The following is a 23,723-nucleotide window of genomic DNA, read 5'->3' as shown; positions in this document are numbered from 1 at the left end:
TTGAGAAGATTGGAGAAACTTATTTTTTCGCCAAAAAAAAAAAAACGTAAGGGGTACCACTGTCGTTTTTTTTTTGGGGCCGAATTTTTGAGTTTCCATATCTCAGCTCTGGAAGGGTCTAGAGCCTCCATTTTTGCACTCAGGTCTAAGTCTCATGGCCCTCTATGAGAATCCAGAGTTTTGGGAAGATTGGAGAAACTTAATTTTTCACCCCCCCAAAAAAAACATAAGGGGTAACACTGTCGGTTTTTTTTCGGGCCTAATTTTTGAGATTCCATATCTCAGCTCTGGAAGGGGCTAGAGCCTCCATTGTTGCACTCAGGTCTAAGTCTCATGACCCTCTATCAGAATCCAGAGTTTTGGGAAGATTGGGGAAACTTAATTTTTGGCCCAAAAAAAAAAAACATAAGGGGTACCACTGTCGTTTTTATTTCGGGCCGAATTTTTGAGTTTCCATATCTCAGCTCTGGAAGGGGCTAGAGCCTCCATTTTTGCACTCAGCTCTAAGTCTCATGACCCTCTATCAGAATCGAGTTTTGAGAAGATTGGGGATACTTAATTTTTCACCCCAAAAAAAAAAATAAAAAACGTAAGGGGTAACACTGTCGTTTTTTTTTCTGGTCGAAATTTTGAGTTTCGATATCTCCGCTCTGGAAGGGGCTAGAGCCTCCATTGTTGCACTCAGGTCTAAGTCTCATGGCCCTCTATCAGAATCCAGAGTTTTGAGAAGATTGGGGAAACTTAATTTTTCGCCCAAAAAAAAAAAACGTAAGGGGTACCACTGTCGTTTTTTTTTCGGGCCTAATTTTTGAGTTTCCATATCTCAGCTCTGGAAGGGTCTAGAGCCTCCATTTTTGCACTCAGGTCTAAGTCTCATGGCCCTCTATCAGAATCCAGAGTTTTGGGAAGATTGGAGAAACTTAATTTTTGGCCCCAAAAAAAAAAAAACATAAGGGGTACCACTGTCGTTTTTTTTTCGGGCCGAATTTTTGAGTTTCCATATCTCAGCTCTGGAAGGGGCTAGAGCCTCCATTTTTGCACTCAGCTCTAAGTCTCATGACCCTCTATCAGAATCCAGAGTTTTGAGAAGATTGGAGAAACTTATTTTTTCGCCAAAAAAAAAAAAACGTAAGGGGTACCACTGTCGTTTTTTTTTTGGGGCCGAATTTTTGAGTTTCCATATCTCAGCTCTGGAAGGGTCTAGAGCCTCCATTTTTGCACTCAGGTCTAAGTCTCATGGCCCTCTATGAGAATCCAGAGTTTTGGGAAGATTGGAGAAACTTAATTTTTCACCCCCCCCAAAAAAAACATAAGGGGTAACACTGTCGGTTTTTTTTCGGGCCTAATTTTTGAGATTCCATATCTCAGCTCTGGAAGGGGCTAGAGCCTCCATTGTTGCACTCAGGTCTAAGTCTCATGACCCTCTATCAGAATCCAGAGTTTTGGGAAGATTGGGGAAACTTAATTTTTGGCCCAAAAAAAAAAAACATAAGGGGTACCACTGTCGTTTTTATTTCGGGCCGAATTTTTGAGTTTCCATATCTCAGCTCTGGAAGGGGCTAGAGCCTCCATTTTTGCACTCAGCTCTAAGTCTCATGACCCTCTATCAGAATCCAGAGTTTTGAGAAGATTGGAGAAACTTATTTTTTCGCCAAAAAAAAAAAAACGTAAGGGGTACCACTGTCGTTTTTTTTTCGGGCCGAATTTTTGAGTTTCCATATCTCAGCTCTGGAAGGGGCTAGAGCCTCCATTGTTGCACTCAGCTCTAAGTCTCATGACCCTCTATCAGAATCCAGAGTTTTGAGAAGATTGGGGAAACTTAATTTTTGCCCCCCCCCAAAAAAAACGTAAGGGGTAACACTGTCGTTTTTTTTTTCGGGCCTAATTTTTGAGATTCCATATCTCAGCTCTGGAAGGGGCTAGAGCCTCCATTGTTGCACTCAGGTCTAAGTCTCATGACCCTCTATCAGAATCCAGAGTTTTGGGAAGATTGGGGAAACTTAATTTTTGGCCCCAAAAAAAAAAAAACATAAGGGGTACCACTGTCGTTTTTTTTTGCGGGCCGAATTTTTGAGTTTCCATATCTCAGCTCTGGAAGGGGCTAGAGCCTCCATTTTTGCACTCAGCTCTAAGTCTCATGACCCTCTATCAGAATCCAGAGTTTTGAGAAGATTGGAGAAACTTATTTTTTCGCCAAAAAAAAAAAAAACATAAGGGGTACCACTGTCGTGTTTTTTTCTGGCCGAAATGTAGATTTTCGATATCTCCGCTCTGGAAGGGGCTAGAGCCTCCATTTTCGCAGTCTTTTTTGCACTACATAAAATATGCATCGAACATGAAGTAGAGCAGTTTTGACCTGCCAGTTTTCTTTTTTCAATATTTTTACATCATTACCATTCAAAAGTTTGGGGTCAGTAAGAATGGATTTTGTATTTTTGGGGGAAAGAATTTACAAAATACTTGTATTCATAAAGGATGAGTTAAAATGATCCAAAGTTACAGTAAAGACATTTATAATGGTAGCAAAGAATATATGTGAAATAAATGGTGTTCTTTTGAACTTTCTATTCAGCATGGAATTTTGGGGGAAAATGGTACACGACCATTGAAACATTGTGAACATTGAAAAGAATCATTTATGTTTTTTGAGTGTAAAAGCAGCATATTAGAATGATTTGTGAAGGATCATGTGACACTGAAAACTGATTGAATCAGCAACAGTAATGATGTTGAAAATGCAGCTTTCAAATGACATGGTCAAAAATATGAAAATAGAAAGCAGTCTTTTTAAATTGTCATAATATTTCAGAATATTCCTGTTTGTCATTTTGTTTTTTTCATCAAATAAAGCAGCCTTGGTGAGCAGAAGAGAGACTTCATTTAAAAACAGAAAAAAATCTTAGTGATCTAAAACTTTTGACCGGTAATATATATATACATATAAATAATACACTGTTTGGATGTGTATTTGTGTGTGTGTGTGTGTGTTTGTTTGTTTGTAGGGTGTCAGAAGAGTGAAGAAGTGCTGGCGAATGAGATGGTGAAATTGGTGAGGGACAGCATCGGGCCGGTCGCGGCTCTCAAGAAGGTCGTCTTTGTCAAAGCTCTTCCCAAAACCCGGTCGGGAAAAATTCCCAGATCGTGTCTGGCTAACCTGGTGAACGAAAAGCCTTTTAAGGTATTTTAAGGCAGCTGCAAATGCTCTTGTTCAGTGAAAGTATTATGGTACTGCAGAGCTTTCTAATGTGTATGTTTGTAATGTGACATTTCTAGATTAGTCCCACCATAGAAGATCCTGAGGTCTTTAAGGACATTGAAAAGATGCTGAAAGAAACTGTAAAAGAATGCGGTAAATAAATGACCATCAGAAATGGACGGACGGACACACACACATGTGAATGTTTGCAATCGAGGAAGGCGTTTCCCAATAGAATGTACTGCTCGCTATGCCATAATGTTTCTTTAATAGTGATGTTATAGTAAATTGTAAAAAAAACAAAAAGTTTTAATGCGTGTTATTTAGATAAGTTGTTTTGTTGTTGGTCGGACCAAAGTAACACCAATCCATTGATTTAGAAATGTTTGAATAGGTGAATGTTACAAACATATGTCCGGTTTATATTTGTTTCACCTCAATTTCAGGAGAAAATAGAAAGGAGTTTGATAGAATTTATGTAAAGAGAAGTGTGACATTTGTCTATTGTAATGTTAGTTTTCCTAAAAGTTGTCTCCTTTTTCATAAAGTGAAATATAAGCTGGACATGTTGTTGTGACATTCACCCTGTAACACACACACACACACACACACTCACACACACTTGCACTAGAAAAAAAAGTTAGAATGGATCAATCAAGGTGAAATGTACTGTACTATAGCAGTAGTGTAGCATCAGTTGAAAGAAATGCATTGTAAAAAGATATCCGACAACGATTGTTATAAAGAATCATTTGAGTGTACTTTTATTGACAAATAAAAGTTCTTTGATCACCACATAGTTTTGACCAAGATACAATCAGTAGTAAATTAAAAAAAAATGGACACAAAAAAAACCAATTGTCTGTGCGTGCAAAACAGGGATGTAGAAACTGTCGAAGGGTCAGAAATAACTCAAAGACAGGAAGTGGAGGGCTGTACAAGCGGCGTTCCCTGCGTTTCGAACACAAACAAGAGTGGGCAACATTTTTTACACCAAAGTAAGTGTACGAGCACTACGAGCTATGCCTGCCTTTTGGAGATTTCCCGTAACGAGAGGCTGCGGCGTGAACTTTGATCAAGAACTGTATGTGGGGTTTAAGTTGTTTCTAACCAAAGCAAACAATAACACGTGCGAGTGTACGCTAAGTCAACATGTAAGAGTCAACATGAGAGTTAGAAAAGGTAAAAAGTAATGTAGCCATTTGCGGGGGTGAGTGTCGAGGGTGTTTCGGGAGGGCCAAGTCACTTTGAGGTTTTTTACGTGGGTGCACGAATGAACGACGGAGGTAATGCGGCAAAAACGTCACGTAGACTCGGACGGGTACGTGATTTTTTCGGACGAGGGGCTTTCGATGGGCAAACGGAACGAAAAGCAACAGCGTGTTGAAAGCGTCTCTCAGGCGTTGGGGGGGTGAATCCGTAACAGTAGCAGCGTTCAAAACCTTGACGTTAAAAGACGCAATGTGCACAAAGTGTGAATGTGTGGTTTATCTTTTTTTATATATATATATATTTGTTTATGTATTTGTATTTATAAAAGAGCTTTATTTATAGTGATTTACAGTTGAGCCTACACATCCCCTGCAGAAGAAATACACAGTACCCAAGCCGAAGGAGGCGCGTGGCGTAGAAGAAGACGGAAAGGGCGAGAGCGCTTCGGCGGCGGAGAAGCGGGACGTTGGAGGTGGGCGGGCCTTCGCCGTCCTCTCCTCGCCCCGTCCTCCGCAGGCTTCCGTTGTTCTCTTGGCAGTGTGACTCGTCCGAATCGTTTGTTTGGGCCAACTTGAAAGTACGACTCTGAAGGAAACATGAAAGGACATGAGGGTGAGTGAGAGGTGAGAGAAAGGTGGACTAGCTGTGGTGCAGCATTGTTGTAGGACAGAGGCAGTCAGTGGATGTCGAGGTGTGATGAGGGCTTTTTCTGTAACACTTTGGCATTCTGAATTGGGTTACAGCTTAGCGTGTCAGGGTGGGCTTCTTGTTGCAGTTTTTTTTGCCTGGCTCTCCGTTGGTGCTGAATCTCGGAGCAGGTCTAGGTGGTCGCAGTGGTTGCTGTGGCTGCTTGGCGTTTTCATTGTTCTTGTGAGTAAGTGAACTGCATTGACATTAGAATAATACATAGGATTTGTATTGCAATTGACATGTTAAGGACACGTCTGAGAGTGCTACAGGTGTGCAGGTAAAAAAAAACAAGAAAAACAGTCAAAGGCAGCAAGAAACGAAATATATGAAGCAAATGCAATCGAAAAGAAATGTTTGATTTTTGGTTTCTAAGGGCAGTGGCACCCTCAGTTGGTCAGGGAGGGCATTCGACAGGCGAGGAGTTTGGATTCGGGCACCTGGAGTTTATGGCTGTCAGAGGAACGGAAAAGCAGGTTTGGGTTACGCGTTGCCGTAAAGACACCGATAGGTCAGAAGACAGACGTCGTTACTTGTAATGAATTGACGGAGGATGTGTGTGTGCTAGGTTCTGATTTGTGACAGCCCTATCTGGACCCTGGCAGAGCAATTGTGAATGCACTGCAGTGTGTGTGTGGGCTCCAGCCAGGGATCCTGATGAGGAGTGAATTGAGCCGGGAGGAGACCAAGGTGTGAGCTGTTTAGTGCGCATCAGAAAGAGAGGGAGGGATGCCGTGTAGAAACATTGTGGAGATGAAAGAATGCAGTCTTACTGAGAAGTTGTATGACTAAGAGGATGTCAGAGGGGTGGAGTTGTAGTGTGTTCCTGGTGTGAGAGATGTTCAGTTTTTGAGCTGTTTAATGGAAGGAAGGTAGCGGTCGTCCACAAACATAGAAATGCTCACCAGGTGTGTTTTTGGGTTGAGTTGCGGGTGGAGAGAAGTAGATATGGTCTTTTAGCAGTCTTGCAGAAAGTTTGTTTGGGTGAGGACTATCTGATTAAAACAATGGTGTTTGACTGAAGTAAAGCTGTAATATTGTAAGTCCCTCCTGTCATGTTTTTTTGCAGTCATGTGTTTGGAGCAAGCAACCTTGAAAACATTGTAGTTGTGATGGACTAGGACACTGTCGTGTGAGTGCAATTCATGAAGTGACAGTCATTGGGTGTTTTGATGTAACGAGTGCTTTATTTTGCAGATGGCACAGGAGAGGGGGAACGACTTGTACATGGGAGTCATTCACTCACAGCTTGAAGTTGTCATGTTTTCTCAGCAGGAGTAGGTCCTCACAGTGGAGCTGTCCAGACGCTGTACCGCTGATGGTCCGACTGCACAGAAACAAAGATACCGAGAGTGAGTGAGGGAGGGGTTGGGTGGGTGGGAGAGTTTGTATGGAAAAAATGAGTGTGTTTTCAGTAATAATGTGTGTTTTTCAGGTGTGGAAGTCAGACTCTGAAAAGGAGAGTACCTCAATTGTCTTGAGGCCCCTTGGAAACGTGTTCCAGCTTTGGAAGCACTGTCGGTTGAGTAGTTGTGTATTGAACAGGTTGATGTGGCGTCATGAGCAGAGTGTTTGGTTTGAGCCCCCCCCATCCCCAGATCAATAAAAAGCAAAGTACACAGGGAGTCAAGTGGCCCGATTGTAATAAAGAGATGTTTATTGTATTTGAGATGATATGAGCACGATTAGTATGAGTACAGAGGTACAGACATGAATGAAACTCTTGAGAGTAAACACACAAAGATGAGTGTGTGAGCAGTGTTGGCTTTGGACACACAGGGAGCTGTTGTGATTGGACTGTGGACACTCAGGGAGCTGTTGTGATTGGACTGTGGACACACAGGGAGCCGTTGTGATTGGTCGTAGGTAACGAGGAGGCGTGTGTGGTTACTAACGTGTAACGAGCAACCGCTGTGTAGAGCGTCAGGTGACTCGGAAGCAAGCGCGCGATTGGCTGACGAGTGGAGCGCCAGGTGCGGGCTGACGAGGTGAGCTGTATAAAAGGGTGAGCATTAGTGAAGCGGCAGCGGAAGCGGCATGAGGAGAGCGGCATGTGGAGGGCAGCGTGTTCATCCCTTTTCGTGTGAAGACCGACTCGGGTAAAGACAACGAGCAAAGACAGCGAGCCAAGACCAGCGAGTAACAAGACCTGCGACTCTACCTGCGCGACTCAACCGAGAAGACGAAACCGAGAGACGCACGCGGGTAACGCTCCTCTTGCTTGCACACTTGCTTGCACTCTGCCTACACCTCATGCTCTTTCTTTCTCTCTCTCTCTCTCTGCAGGCTCCCCTCATCTTGGCTGGCCCTTGGAGGCGTACGCGCTCTTCAGGTTTGAAATCCTCAACGACAAAACCAGCATTGTGCAAACCTTGGCATTCTCTTTTTATTCCCCTTTCATGTTTGCCGTCCTGCCGAGTTGAGCTCCAACCCTGATCAAACGCACCTGAGCAAGCTAATCAAGCTAATCAAGCGTGTTCGACCAGGGTTGCTGCTCAACTCTCCAGGACCCGCTTGGAGAAAACCCTGTTTGAAATGTCTACGCTACAATCCTCTCTCCTTGCTTGTGTAGTAAATACTTCAAACCCCTTTGACCTGCTCTGGCTATTTAAGACAACAGACATTTTTACATACACTCAGTCATGAACCACCAGGTGGCCTTAGTGTGGTTAGCTTGTGGTTAGCCTTAGCCTTGTGGTACAGCAAGCCATAAACCACTGCTTCACAAACATTTTCCAAAGCACTTCACCCCCTATACAAATGAGAACATTGACTGATTTGTGCAACAAAAAAAAAATGACACAAACACATTTCTTACAAACAACACAACATACTTTATTTGGAAATCATTTGGACCACAAACACAGCTCAAAGTACATCAGCTAGATCAACGATAGATAGTGCTCACTGACAGGTGCTGCCTTTTTGGTTGAGCATTGGGAACCTGGAGTCACGTCAACGATCAAACTGTAGACTCCGACAAAAGTGTGCGGACATAATGCCACCACGCAAAAGTCCTCCAGAAGGGAGGGCAGACCACAGGCCACTGAAATAGCTTCTGTAACCCAGTGGGAAATTCTCTGCTTCAATGCAGCAAGCCAACCGCCAGAGCCATCCATATATATAAAGCCCAGACCGGGCTAAGCAAGTTAAGCTTTCAGTCCTCCTCAGACACAAAAGAAGGAGGATGGAAAGAGCCAAAGTTAACCACATGAGACCACAATGCCGTGGACAAAACTTTGCCCACATATCGGTCTCAAAGTCACTCAAAGAACTAGCGGCTGCTCACAAAGCAAACTTCTCCGGCACTCTAGGTGCTAGGAATTCCAGCACTCAACCCACTGGCCAGTTGACTGGGTACAAAGCGTGTGCCAAACACCACCATTCAGAAACCCCTTAGAAGTGGCTTGCGCAAACAAATGCCAGCCGATGCGGCTCTCGCATTCTCAATGATCTCCTGAACGTAAGCAGGAACACCAAAGTTTACGGCTGCATAACTTCCACATTTCAGGGCGGGGATGCCTGAGGCTGGGATGCCTGAGGCTGGGACACCAGATCCTCCCCGACCGGAGTCTCCTAAGCTCGGAGAACCACGGCTGGGACGGCCACAATGCGGCTACGAGTAGGAGACGAGCTCCGCTCTCCCTCACTCTGGACAGAACTGCCTGGATCGATTTGACGGGCGGGAATACATACAGCTTCCCCCAAAGATGCAAAGAGGTCCACTTCCGCCTTCACAGAAAATCTGCTGCGAGGTTTAGGACCCCCCCCCCAGAACATGGACTGCCCTCAGTGAAAACAATTTGTCAGGACACCACAGGAGAAGGCGGCACGCGTGCCTGTCCAGGGTGCGCAATTGTCTGTTCTGATCCTGTGAACCGACCACCTGAGAGTTTCATCCACCACAGAAACGGTCTCGTGTGGAACAACCCTAAGGGAAGCACAGGGGATGCTGCGGGCACGACACCCAGGAGCCTGCGACTGACAAAACGTGTCAGAAGACTGGAAATCCGGCCAGGAGCCACACGGGCCTGCGTCGGAACCAAGGACGATGTCCTTGTGGTGAGTCACTAATTCCCTGGAGTTGGCAAAAAGGAGCCAATTGTCCAGGTCACTGACTAGACGGATACGCTGGAGCCACAACAGGGCCAGAGCAACCTAAAGAGAGGAACCTCTCCTACAGCTCCCTCGAGGAGAAGAGACGGAATCTCCCACCGTACGACAGAAGCCTCTGAGGCGCTGTCGACCACGGTCGGACAGACGGAACTGAAGCGTGTAGCCGAGCTGAACCGTGTGGAGGATCCGGGGCCAAACCCCTGGCAGATGCCTCCGTTCTGAAAAGAACCGAGATAGAGGAAATGGAGCGTTGCAATGCGGCGGACATACCCGAGTTAGGGTCACCACTGCCTGTCTGGCCAAGATCAAAGGGTCTGTCTGCTCATGACAAAAACCAAAAGTGTCTCCGTCAGGTGCGAGGGAACAAAGCTGAACACGTCTCCTTCCTCTTGCGCCAGATGCTTTGAACAAAGTTGAGGAGGAACCGCACTTCCAAACACACTGGGTGGCCAAGAGAAGGAGAGCGAGTGAGAGGTAGGCAGAAACGCTTGCGCAGTCTGTTCCAACCTCGTAGATCGAGGGAGCCTCTCCTTTTTGTGACCTGCCGGTCAAGAAGGATTTGTTCAATCAGGACACCGTGGGCTCCCCAGACCGTAGCAGCCGGGGAACGAGCTGACTCACTTCTCCTAGTGGCAAAATCCCGCCTATGAGAAGACCGTTTTCTGGGTTGAGATGGGGAGGGGTTCCAACAGGAAAACCTTCTCTTCATCACAGGTTCAGAGGGAAGGAGGGGGCCACATTTCCACAACGGAGCAGACGACGGGGAAAGTTGTGTGTGAATAGCGTGTCCTCGACCGCTGGAATAGCGGAATAGCCCTGCTCCACGGAACCAACGAGGTCGGTGAAGTCAGCGGCGCAGGTAAAAGGCTGCTTCCAGGATCTAGGTTTCTCGTGATGCGGATCGGTGAAAAGGGCCAGCTTTCTCCGCTCAGGCCCAGAATTAGGGCCACTCGTGGGGCTCGTCGGGCCAATCCATGGAACGCTTTTCAGTAGCGCGCAAAATCACCTCCGTAAGCTCCGCGTAGGCCACTCCTCCTGGCCACTAGGCGGGAGAGCGTCGGAAGCTAAAGCAGGCCCCAAATCCTCAGAGTCACACGCTGCAGTGTAAACAACATCTTCCAGCCCCAAAGAAACCCACTCGCATGTTCTCGGGCCGGCCCATAAATAATCGTGAGAACTCCACTGGCCAAGCTATCCTCGAGCTCTAGAGAAGGAGGCTGTCACACAATTTACATTTAGACGAGCCTAAAACGGCCTCGAGTGCCCAAACACTCAACGCGCTCACCGTGCGGGTCGTCGTTTGCAACAAAGCGAACGCATGGCGGCGGGCCACGACCAAAGTTTCACTAATCGCAGTAGCTCAAGTGCGGATGAAGAAGCAGACGAAGAAGCTGGTGATAATCCCAATGTTCGGCCCGTGAAAAACCAAAACAGAGGAATCGGACAAATCTGAGGAGCGGATGGCACGCACCGATATAATACGATGACGCAGGAGCGTCGGGCCGGCGCCCGAGCCATCGGCCAACGAATCGCCGTGATTCAATAAGGGCTTCAGACAATCGGCACACCCAGGGGGCGTCCCCACTGCGTCTTGAGCTGCGCAGCGCTGAGTGAACCAATGAAAGAAAACTGCCCATTAAGAGCCTTTGTCCTGTCCAGATAGTGAGGAGAACAAATGTACTGACCAGGCACAAACCCTCTCACTAACTCCTCTTCTAATAAAACGATCCAATAAAATTAGCCGTCAACCCAAGTCAGGGATGTCCGCTCAAGATGCCCGGTAATAAAACGGCCCTTAACAAAACTATTCCACCATAGAGGCTGACATTTTTTCCCGATTCCCCTGGGATTCCAGCAGGATGGGATAAATGGTTAAACGGGTGCAGACGGGAGCGGGAATCGACCACTAGCAGACAAAAGTACACGCACCATTTTGTACTTTCCTTTTAATACACCTACAATGTATCGCAATTAAAAAACAACTACACGACCCAGCCGTTCCAGAAGCCATCGGTGCTTTTTGTCACGGCTTACCGCCGGAATTCAAAGAGCGCTGATGGAGGGAGCTAATAGCCGCGGAGAAGTCGATGTGGCAAAAAACATGATTTACAGCGCAAAATCACAAGTAATGACATGTCTACTAAGTTCACAGAACTGCTCGGAAAGTCGGAAATGTTAATTAAGTATACGAGAGCACAATGTGACGGTGATAGCACGATGTACGCTGCTTGTAAGACATGCATAAAAGGGGGTCGCACACCGGGTCTAGGACAACTCCAGGTAACGTATCGCACGCCGGACGCGCACTTTCTCATCAGTGTATGGCCAGCAATATTGAAGATAACGTCTGTTCTACGTTATTATTGTACTGTACAATTAAATACAATCGTTGCTCAGTGTGCAGTCTGAACACTTTACCTCAGAGCATCCGTTACCTGAATGAATTGACAATCTCAACTGAAAAAAAACAGCTGATTTCTGTAACTGAATGCAAAACTAAATGTATATTACTGCATAGGGCAAAGTCAGGATACATTAGCAACGATTTGAGACAAAAATACTTTACATTTTACATAAAACTATGCAAATGGCCCTCTGTGGCGCAGCAGGGTTTTGAACGCGGTCCTGAGTCGTTGCTGGGCGCCGCGGACAGACAGAATGGTGCCGCCGGTGTGTGTGTGTGTGTGTGTACACTCAGAGAATAATGTGTTCGAATTTTAAAGATGTGGCGCGGCGCGGCGCTGAGCTTCTCGTCTGGTGTACGACCCCCTTTAGTCAAGTAGCAAGTGATTCACGGACGAGCAGTCTGAAGAGGCACGATTGCGAGGCAAATTCACGAAAGAATTAGTTCATTGCTTACAATTAATTGATGAAAATCGTTTAAAATGTCATTAAAAAAATAGATCAATGTATTGTTTACTCAACAATAAATGAGTCAAATGCAGCTTTATGTGCTGTTTGGGTTTGTTCAATTGTACACATGGTGTGATGTACTGTTTTTCTTTTATTTACTGTTTTCTGGACAAAATCTAGAAACAGGGGCTCAGCAGCTGGTCTAAAACAGGATGGATTGGAGAGGATGCAGAATTGCAGATTACATCAAATTCTATGCATTAACTAAACACTAATTGAAGAAACAAATATATGGGAGCGGGAGTCAATTTACCAGGAGCGGGATGGGATGGGATTTTTTTTTTTTACTTTGGTCTGGGAGTGGGACGGGACAAGATTTCTTTCTGTGGGAGTGGGACGGGACAGGAGTGAAAATCCACTCCCGTGTCATCCTCTATTCCACAATCCAAAGCGTTCAGAGAACACACACACCTTACGCCAACACCAAAGGTCACGCTCTCATTCCCGCACAAAACTGCAACAGAACAAAGAGAGCAACGCGTCTGTACACCTCTCCGTAGCGCAAACGCCTTCCGTTAGCCATCACGCTGACGCAGCTGTTGCATTACAAACAGTCCCTGGCAGCCTCAAATGCAAACCTTTGACCTTCACTTTAACATCTCATGGCCAAGGCCCGGAGAACTACTCTCACCAGGTTGTCCCTGTGGAACGGGAGAGGCCAGGGCAATTCACGCAGGAGCTGCGTTATCTTGCATCGTCTTCTCTTACTCTGATTTAGCATCTCTGACGAGGCAGTGCATTTGACCGCAGGCGCACCTCCACTTCTGCATCGCCTCTCTGAGGAGGATAGCCACGCAAACAGATCCTCGGCAGCTCGCCAGGCTGAAGATAAAGTCGCTCGGCAGTCGAGGTGGAAGTGATTCGCCGGTGACGATTCAAAGGGAGTCCGCGGCTCCGTGTTGTGCCCACCTACAAAAACCTTGAGGTCGACCACAGAGGAAAGCTTGCCCCAGAAATGTCACATCTCTGCGACACGAATCTATACCCATTATAATCTATAATCTGCGACACCAATAGTGACAATTTTGGACGAGTTATGTTACTTTTTCCACTACGTGTGGCAGCTTGGGGTGCGAGTCTGTCATTTACCACAGGCTACAATGGCTACATTCTCAGAAATTGAAAAACCCCATTACAACACGATCCAATTGGGAAATAGGAACCGGTGTCAAATTACACTTCCAGGGTTCTGACGTCACACCTGCACCCTCTCTATTAACGGACCGCGGCAAAGGACGTGACCTTGGCGTCTAGGAATGAAAGGAAAAAAGAGCTACTCCATATATTGTGCTGAAAAGAACCCACCTTGGAATGCTGCCGCCGGATTAGAGTGAACGCTGAAGACGGCTTCCCAAAAGGATCTTCACGAGGATGGCGATGACACGTGTTCCAAATTCGACAACTACCCAATATTTACACTCATTTTTCAATCTCTTCATGAAAAGTAGGAACTTCAGAGAAAATCAACACTGTTCCTTTTTAAACCTTTTCCCTGCCCTTGTTTTACGGTTTATGAAGTTTCCTTTGAGTCTTTTTATTCAGTTAAGTGTTTGAGAGGTAAATTGATTCTTTTTGCCATTTAAAACAATTGTTAAACATTATTGCAAAAAAAAAGTCTTCTTAAGGTTCAGAAATAAACAAGTTGATGACAAATTTATTTGCAGTGCATGCCAACCTATGAAAACCTTGATCTTTCTTTGTGCATTTCAAACACTTTTTCATCGCACAAATTTCGCTCTCTTTTCTCTGTCTATTTTGCGGTTCTAAATCTTTTGCTTGCGAGTGAAGCCTCGGTGGGCGGTATCTATCGATCGGGATGAAAGGCCCTTTTCTATTGGTCGCCATGGATCCAAATGACAGGTTGACCACACCCACTATGTTTTCCCACTGCTACCGCGCTCAAGGTGTGTCCGTCAGAGAAAAGCGAGCGAATTTGTTACATGTCCAACAGGTCATTTAGTAAGTCGACTAACTTGCGTAATATCTTCAACTCGGTGACGAGTGAACTGAATTATTCTCTTCTCATGCGCACCCATTTAAATACTTTAATAATAAAGGCTTTCAAAGATTTACACGCACTGCAAATAATTTCATCGACTACGTTATTTTTTAGCCTTAAGAAGACTTTTTTGCTATTTCTTTTATTGCTGTCGTTATTGCTATTACGAGATTCGCCACTTCTCTCCGTTCCAAGGCTGACGTGATGCTGCTCCAAATCACTGTTGACATACATTTCACAGGTTGACGGTTAAGAAAGGACAGGAGACATTGAGACCACGTAAGGGGATACGAGTACACTACACTGTAGGGACGAGGGTCGGGAAAGTCATATCTGACCTTGAAACCAGTCCAAATGCATGTCGTCAGGACTGTCGTCCATCGCCTCGTACAAGGCTACCCGGCAGCCGTCCGTAAAAAAACAAACAAACAACAGAAACAAAGTCAACCTTTGTGTGCTTGTTACTTTTGTCTGTCCATCTTGGGGTGAAATTTGTTTGTGTGCAACTGGCTGTGTTTGGAATAGTGTCCCACCCAGTGTTCGAAATGTGGGGGTCCCAGACACTCCATAAATCACTAGCGACCCCCCATGATTTTTTTTTTTGGGGGGGGGGGTGCCCGACAAATAGGCTATATTTTAACATTAACAATGATTGTGAAAATTAGAGGTCTTTAGTGACGCTTTATATTTATAATAGTAATTCATTTATTTCCTAGCGCTAAGTTATTTATAATATAATAGCTACACACTACCAAAGTGCTGTCTTCCTGAATGCCATCACGATTCAAACCGATATATTGATTTCATAACAGTTCAATAAACAAATAGTTCAAACAGTTCCAATTCCAAGTTACTTACATTTTTAGACGCAATGACCGTTTTTAGACGCAATGACTGTTCCGTTACAGCAGCGAAAATAGTTCCAAACAACAGAACCACAGCGCATCTCAGAGCAACATTCACCCATGATTCATTACTGAGTAATTCAGCGTTTTGATCTAATCATTCCAGTCAAAGATTACCCATTATCGTTCTGAATAAATCAGCCGTTTGAACGATTCAATGACACGCTCATTACTCGCTCACTACTCAAAGTATCATTCTTTTCAACATTCCTTATTTGTATATTCAAAAAACATTTCAAACAATCTCATAATGTCATTTAATACAGTTATAATTTTTCTATGTAAATTCTTTAATTTGATTGGTAACAGCCACTGTGCTAGGCTGTCTTATTATTTTAATTGAATGTAGCCTATTAATAAAATGTACGAATTTGAAATCAAATTTAGAACATGCACTCAAAAGTCAAAAGTTTTAGATCGGTAATATTTTTTATGTTTTTAAAAGAAGTCTCTTCTGCTCCCCAAGGCTGAATTTATATGATTTAAAAAAAATATATATTAATTAATATTTTGCCAATTATTATTATTACAATTTAAAACTAATATATATATATATTAAAGTGTCATTTATTCCTGTGATCAAAGCTGAATTTTCATCATCATTACTCCAGTCTTCAGTGTCTAATAGGATGATTTGCTGCTCAAGACATATGTATGATTATTATCAATGTTGCAAAACTGTTTTTTACATTTTTATTTCAGGATTCTTTGATGAATAGAAAGTTCAAAAGAACAGCATTTCTCTGAAATGGAAAGCTTTTGTAACATTAAACACTACCCTTTAAAAGTTTGGGGTCAGTAAGAATTTTGATTTTATTTTTTGGGGAAAATAAGAAATCAATACTTCTATTCATCAAGGATGAGTTACATTGATCAAAAGTTACAGTAAAGACATTTATAACGTTAGAAAAGATTTTATTTTAAATAAATGCTGTTCTTTGAACTTTCTATTCATCGAAGAATTTTGACAAAATAAATGTGCACAACTGTTTTGTTTTTTTGTTTTTTCCATGAAATCATCATATTAGAATGATTCCTGAAGGATCATGTGACACTGAAGACTGGAGTAATGATGATGAAATTTCAGCTTAGATCACAGGAATAAATTACACTTTACTATATATATATATTCACAAAGAAAACAGACGTTTTAAATTGTAATACTTCGCAATTTTAATGTTTTTTGTATTTTTAAATCATATAAATGCAGCCTTGGGGAGCAGAAGAGACTTCTTTGAAAAACATTACAAATCTTACCGATCTAAAACTTTTAGTGACCGGTAGTGTACATTGAATGAAATTAGGTGGAAAGTGCCTAATTATAAAGGTTATAAAAGGTACAAAAATGATTCAGATACGAGTATTTTTAAAAATGAAACATTTACGATTTAAGTTTAAAGGGAGTACAGCCTCTGTTTTTTGAACTGACAAATCACATTTTCCTTGAGCTTTTGTAAGTTTAAAGGTCCCCTGACATGAAATTTTCCATTTCTGAGTTTTTTTTTTTTTTTTTTACATTAATACGAGTTGCCCTAGACTGTATTTGGTCCCCTCGTGTCTAGAATTTCTCCCTATACGTATAACGTCATATAGGGGAAAGGTTACTCCCCTTTCTCTGCTTTGCCCACCCAGAGACTGACCATGAGATAACCAAACGAGCTAGGAACAGGAAGTACGAACACGCGCAGGCACGGTTTTATTTTTTCCTACAGAAACAGCTTTGAGATTTCAGTTTTTCCTCGAGAAATATCAAAATAAAAAAGTTTAGCAGGATTGATATTCTAAACGGTAAGCACGCGCTGCTTTGTTTACATTATGTGTATCTGCAGAATATAGACTAATATATATAATATAGTTGGCTCAATAAATGCTGGCGCAGACCGCACATTAGGCTATAGTTGACAATCGGCTGCAGTTCTCTCGGTGAGTTCAAGTGCAGCTTTTTACCTCGACGAGAGCGGACGAGTTCCGGGCTTTAGAGAGAACAGAAACTGCGTTACACTGCACAACGAAGCTCTTACTGTATGGACATCATCATCATGTCTGCATTGGTGAAAGCAGAGAGTGCACAAACTGCGTTATACAATAAGATCTTCATTCTCGCGATCGACAGAATGTCATTTTATGTGATGACAATCGAAATACTTCAAAAACTTCTCACGAATCAGTAATCTCCATATCTGTAATAGTAAAAACGTATAATAGCTGTAGTAAAACGTATTCAAGAGAGTTTCACGTGTAATATGTAGCTATTTCATGTGCAAGCATGTCAGCCAATCACAGCAGTGGACGGTTACATTGAATCCCACAGCAGACACGGCCCTTCAAACTAAGCGGAGGCTAGGGAAAATGCCTTTTTTTTCTAATTTATTTTTGATCTAAAAAACATACTAACATTAAAAGGGCAACCCAGGACACATTATAAAATACAAAAAAACACATGTCAGGGGACCTTTAAGAACTGAAAAACGTCCTTGTTAGTCCAATAAAAGCTTTTATTGACACCAGGCTCAGCAAACGACTCATTTTTCAAAGTGGGGAACTATGACGTCAAAGAGGATAAAACACCACCCCCGCAGAAGATCAACGCCTACTTCAACGTGGCCGGTTTAGCCCCGCCCACCGATTCGCGCATTACGCGCATAGCTAAATAACATAGATGCCTACCTTGTGATGTTTGTGGAAGAAGACAGTCGCTGCATATGTTTATGCATATGTTAACCTTGGACGTTTTCAAAACAATTTCCCCCAAGTGCATCGACGGGTGAGTTGAAACTCATTATGATACGCAAAACTGTTATCCACTCACAGCAGTGGGCGTTTACTACAGTGCGAGACGCCCATGAAAACCGAGCGTTTTGGAGCTAGGCTCACAACTAGGGTAGAAAATAGCCTATTACTTAATCAATTTGATGTTTTTGAATGCAAAAACCAAGCGAACGTCATAAGTTGACAACAACATGATCAAATTTAAAAAGCCACTTCCTGACCCCTTTAAAATGTTTCAAATTACAGAAACCCCCCTAGTGTCAGGATTTTCAGTAGCACCTCAGTGCAGAACATGAGATCCACGGGGAGGAGTCGGATCACGATCCAAGGGGTGGAGATGGGTAGGATTAGGGTTGGGTTTAGGGATCAGGGGTGGGTTTAGAGATCAGGGGGCGGAGTTGTTGGTTAGGTTTAGGTGTATGTCAGGTGGGAGGAGTTGGATCTGGATCCGACTCCTCCCCGTGGATTTCATGTTCCGCAGTGAGGACCATCTCCGGATTTTGCCACCTCTGCCTCATTTTGAGACGGGAAAAACCCAGACATTGGTCCATATATATTTTGCCTACAGTAGGCTACTAGTAGTCTTCAGAATTTTATTATCATTTTATATTTACATACATTTTAGGGGACCCCCTAAGAGTCACAAATCATTTCAAACCCTGGCCCCACCATACTATTAAGAATAATTGTATTCTATTTCCTATTATTTTTGCCAAAATATGTATTCATGGACAGTATTAAGCATCGGTTTCACTTTTTCTGACTCAAACCCATTGCACGCATAAATATCATGCGACACTGAAGACTGAAGTGATGGCTGCTGAAAATTCACATGTTTTTACAGAGTACTACAAACGAAGGCCAGTATGTGCTTACATCAATACTGACCGCTCTGTTAAACTGACTGACTGACTGACTGATCGATAAATCGAACTACTAATTATAACAATTCAACAATACAGTAGAACCGAAAGCTACGACTAAACTGCCAATAAGATCAAATATCAGGTTTATAAAATTATCATCACATTTTATTCATTATTTACGGACAATTATCATACATTGTACTTAAAACGATATTCACAATATTCAAATCCATTATAGTTTCACATTTACATGTGCCTTTTATATAGTTTGGTGATGTTTCTGTCATTAACGCAGATAAATAACTTAAACCCTAAGTTGAAAAATGACTAATTGCATAACCATTTGTTATCAGTACACTTACACCTGTATGTCCTGATCATTTAACTTAATGCATTGAACAAATATTAATTGCACAAATTGCCACATTGTTTTTCCCAGCCCTGATACTAACTATAAATAGTTTTGTTTTGTAGCACACGCCACACAATTGTAGCACAAGTATAAAAAGTCTGTCCCATGTCGAAAATCACCTAAACAGGCATGTGACTGACAAAACACATTATAATGTTCCAGACACTGGGCACACAAAATACAAACCTTAACAAGAACTGTTTTCAGACAAATACAAAACATTTCCAAACGACATCCATCCATTTGGCTGAGCACTTCAAAATACCACTTCATTTTCCTATCAATCATAGACATGTCTCAAATTATTATTACTATTATTATGATAAAATATATGATGGCAATTTCTTCTTTTTCTGACTTTCAGAATTGTATGCATACATGGAGAGAGAGAGAGAGAGAGAAAAAAGAAAACGTAAGGATTTTCATGTTTACTTCAGATTTTTTACCCAAAATAGGGTGTTTTCAGCAATATTGTCTGCGCACATATAATGTAATAACTGCTTTATTCATACTGGTAGTCGGACGGCGCCCTTGAGCTGAAATCCACAAGTGAGACGCATACAATTCCTAACGCTTATGACATTCCAGGAAATCCCATATATGGACTAAGGCATCCAGCTAGCTGTAGAGCATAAAACGCAGAGAGAGATGCTTTTGACTGACCAAACAAGAAACACATTAAACATACAATTGCAGTCATATATGGTTGATCTGTGTTCTTCTAGACGTCTCACCTATTTCTAGAAGAATAAAGTATATTTATAATGCAATGCTATTCCACTTCACCACTGTATAGAAAACAATAAAACTATATAATTTCTGCCTAGTTCTACGATAAGAAGCCACATCACCAACACTCGACTGATGTTATGAAATGATTTTTGAAGGAAAATTACATTCAATTATTTTACACGTTTGAAAATATGTTTGTCACGCGTTGATTTTTCAAATGCGTGTCATGAGTGATTTAAACTTAAGCCCCGTTCACACTACACGTGACTTTGTCGCCGCAGGTCGCCAGTGGCTGCGCTGGAGGGCGTTCCCCACTACTGGTTGCCTAGTAATGTTTGTGAGTGACATTCACGGATGTCGCTCAATGTTAGACAACAAATGCGTTTTATTGACGCTACAAACAAATATTTTGGAAGGAAAAGTCTAAATATAAATGGAATCAGTACATAAAATGCATAACATTAAAGATGAACGAGAAACAGTGAGCGCTCTTTGCCATCGCGGCTATTTAACTGCAGCAAATGTGCAAATACCGGTCTATCTGGGTTCCCAAAACCATTCAGTCACGGAGTCAGTACGGTGAACACCACTGTATGTACACGGAGATACACTCACCGGCCACTTTATTAGGTACACCTGTCCAACTGCTCGTTAACACTTAATTTCTAATCAGCCAATCACATGGCGGCAACTCAGTGCATTTAGGCATGTAGACGTGGTCAAGACAATCTCCTGCAGTTCAAACCGAGCATCAGTATGGGGAAGAAAGGTGATTTGAGTGACTTTGAACGTGGCATGATTGTTGGTGCCAGAAGGGCTGGTCTGAGTATTTCAGAAACTGCTAATCTACTGGGATTTTCACGCACAACCATCTCTAGGGTTTACAGAGAATGGTCCAAAAAAGAAAAAAACATCCAGTGAGCGGCAGTTCTGTGGGCGGAAATGCCTTGTTGATGCCAGAGGTCAGAGGAGAATGGCCAGAATGGTTCGAGCTGATAGAAGGGCATTCGGATGGTAGGGTCAGAATTTGGCGTCTACGACATGAAAGCATGGATCCATCCTGCCTTGTATCAACGGTTCAGGCTGGTGGTGGTGGTGTCATGGTGTGGGGAATATTTTCTTGGCACTCTTTGGGCCCCTTGGTACCAATTGAGCATCGTTGCAACGCCACAGCCTACCTGAGTATTGTTGCTGACCATGTCCATCCCTTTATGACCACAATGTACCCAACTTCTGATGGCTACTTTCAGCAGGATAATGCGCCATGTCATAAAGCTGGAATCATCTCAGACTGGTTTCTTGCACATGACAATGAGTTCGCTGTACTCAAATGGCCTCCACAGTCACCAGATCTCAATCCGATTGAGCATCTTTGGGATGTGGTGGAACGGGAGATTCGCATCATGGATGTGCAGCCGACAAATCTGCGGCAACTGTGTGATGCCATCATGTCAATATGGACCAAACTCCCTGAGGAATGCTTCCAGCACCTTGTTGAATCTATGCCACGAAGAATTGAGGCAGTTCTGAAGGCAAAAGGGGGTCCAACCCGTTACTAGCATGGGGTACCTAATAAAGTGGCCGGTGAGTGTATATCATCCATTATAGGATGATACTATTCTGACTGCTAAAATGAGCTTCTCGTTCAACTTGCCTCGGTCAGACTCAGCACTGAAGAGTGACGCACTCCACTGACTTCACTCCTATTGGTTGTCGCTCACGAAAATCGCTCTTCATTTGCATAAAGTTAAACATTTCTCAACTTTGTTGCGTCCGCGCGTGTCGCCAGAAATCGCCCGCTCACCATTGAAAATGAATGGTATCGTGTCGCTCGGTCGCGTGTAGTGTGAACGGGGCTTTACAGCGCTTGCCGAGATGGAGCAGCATTTGCTGCGAACCGATCGATCCGCTCTGATTCATTTCATTAAATTGTGCACTCCTACATTAACCCCACTCACAAACAAGCACACTGTATATACACTCACTTCATACAAACACGCCACTAACACACGTGCAAATAATCGGATGTGTGCTAATGTGCAAAATTTCATCGCACAGACCGTTTTTTTTTTTCAAGCAGCTGCACACGCACACACACACACACACACACACGCATACTAAAGAAATAATTCAATTTAACAAAGTCAATCGAGTTAGCGGTAAGCACAATGCTAGTATTATTCCATCTCAAACGTAGGCTCCGTTTCAAACCGCATGCTTTTTTGCCCCCTAGCCGATTTTTGCAATATTATGAAGCTGCAGACTCGGAGTCTGCATCTACAGTCCCCCACCCAGAGTCCCGCATTCTCAGACCCCTCGTTTTTCCAACACAGCGCCTCCTGCTGTTCGAAAGATCGTATAACACCCGCACACAGAGTACAGCGCAGGCTTTTCCAAATGCAATTAAAAACAATAGGATGCAATATTACGGTCTTCAAATAAATTATCCAATAAATATTTGCCTTCCCTGCTTAATGCATGTGCCAAAAAAAACTCACTGTTGATGGAAGGGATACAATTACAGATTGAACTATCTTCTGAAAAGAGGGCGAAAAAACATACATTAAAGGGTTAGTTCACCCAAAAATGAAAATTCTGTCTGTATTTACTCACCCTCATGTTGTTCCAACCCCGTAAGACCTTCGTTCATCTTCGGAACACCAATTAAGATATTTAAGATATTAAGATCGCTCCTGCATACCAGTCCATAGGCTTCTTGAGGGACTGGCTCTTGCTGTCCTCGAAAAGTCATTAAAGACATCGTTAAAATAGTCCAAGTGACTACAGGGGCTCAATCTTAAGTTTATCAAACGACGAGAACACTTTTGTGCGCAAAAAAAACAACAAAAACAACGACTTTATTTCAACTATTCGTTTATTTCTCCCTCTGCGCGAGTCAGGTTACTAGTTTAATAGCGTAAGCTTCTGTTATTGTACGTCACACGCATCACACACACATGACCAGCGTCGGCCAATAGTGAGCCTACGTGTGACGTAACTCTACGCAATCACACTACGTTAACTGACTTACAGGCTCATGGAGAAGGAAGTGAATAGTTGAAATAAAGTCGTTATTTTTGTTGTTTTTTTGCGCACAAAAAGTGTTCTCGTCGTTTGATAAACTTAAGATTGAGCCCCTGTAGTCACTTGGACTATTTTAACGATGTCTTTAATGACTTTTCGAGGACAGCAAGAGCCAGTCCCTCAAGAAGCCTATGGACTAGTATGCAGGAGCGATCTTAATATCTTAAATATCTTCATTTGTGTTCCTAAGATGAACGAAGGTCTTACGGGGTTGGAACAACATGAGGGTGAGTAAATACTGACAGAATTTTCATTTTTGGGTGAACTAACCCTTTAACGGCTCAAATCTTGTTACAAACTATCTTTACAAATATTAAATGTACTATTCATATGTTACGATGAGCTAAATTAGTTGAATTAAAAAATAAATCAAACGAGTAGGCTACTACGATTCGCTAAATAAAATTGAAGATAGCCTACTCACGTTTTGGCTTAAGTTCTTTACATGTTCTTCACATGTTTATCCCATACAATTTGATAGGAGGCGCTGTCTCGAAAAACGAGGGGTCTGAGAATGCGGGACTGTGTGTGCAGGGGGACTGTAGATGCAGGTCTCCGAGTCTGCGGCTTCAAACTACTCGATTTTTGTGCTCTGTTATCTGCTGCGAGTGGTAGTACTGTGTGAGTTCTAGTGCGCGGGTCTCACCCTCTGGTGGCAGTCGGCGTGAGTGTGCGGAGGTGGCAGTGAGGCGGAAGCCTGCGGGCAGGGTCTCCGCTGAGCCGGGCATCATGCTGATCCCGTGGACGTCCCGCGGAGGAAACTGCCTCCTCCACGACGGCCCTCTGAAGTCTTTCTCGTCGCACTACGGATGGTCCAAAGACAAATTTAGAC

At 43.2% G+C, this 23,723-nt stretch overlaps 2 protein-coding genes across 8 annotated transcripts in view; one reads left to right on the top strand and one right to left on the bottom strand.

Annotated features, from left to right (window-relative positions):
- The window catches only part of acss3 (acyl-CoA synthetase short chain family member 3), a 68,724-nt gene extending 64,729 nt beyond the window's left edge, over window positions 1–3,995 (top strand). Inside the window, exons 15-16 of the mRNA XM_089126622.1 lie at window positions 3,003–3,178; window positions 3,274–3,995. Coding sequence (XP_088982748.1) covers window positions 3,003–3,178; window positions 3,274–3,357 — 260 coding nt within the window. The 3' untranslated portion in view covers window positions 3,358–3,995. The remainder of the gene's footprint in view (window positions 1–3,002; window positions 3,179–3,273) is intronic.
- The window catches only part of ppfia2 (PTPRF interacting protein alpha 2), a 191,141-nt gene continuing 171,349 nt past the window's right edge, over window positions 3,932–23,723 (bottom strand). For 5 of the 7 annotated variants that reach the window (XM_089126615.1, XM_089126619.1, XM_089126616.1 and 2 more), the window contains 4 exons: window positions 23,538–23,694; window positions 14,462–14,518; window positions 6,342–6,422; window positions 3,932–4,993 (listed from right to left, as the gene is read on the bottom strand). In XM_089126615.1, coding sequence (XP_088982741.1) covers window positions 6,364–6,422; window positions 14,462–14,518; window positions 23,538–23,694 — 273 coding nt within the window. In that variant the 3' untranslated portion in view covers window positions 3,932–4,993; window positions 6,342–6,363. Of the gene's footprint in view, window positions 4,994–6,341; window positions 6,423–14,461; window positions 14,519–19,587; window positions 19,698–23,537; window positions 23,695–23,723 lie in introns of those variants that run through there. The other 2 variants (XM_089126618.1, XM_089126620.1) reach the window with 2 other exon arrangements.

This window comes from Pimephales promelas, chromosome 24 (genome assembly GCF_988280905.1).
Source record: "Pimephales promelas chromosome 24, fPimPro1.hap1.1, whole genome shotgun sequence".
NCBI lineage: Eukaryota > Metazoa > Chordata > Actinopteri > Cypriniformes > Leuciscidae > Pimephales > Pimephales promelas.
The sequence above is the reverse complement of the archived record's forward strand: the minus strand, read 5'-3'. Positions and strand labels throughout refer to the sequence as shown.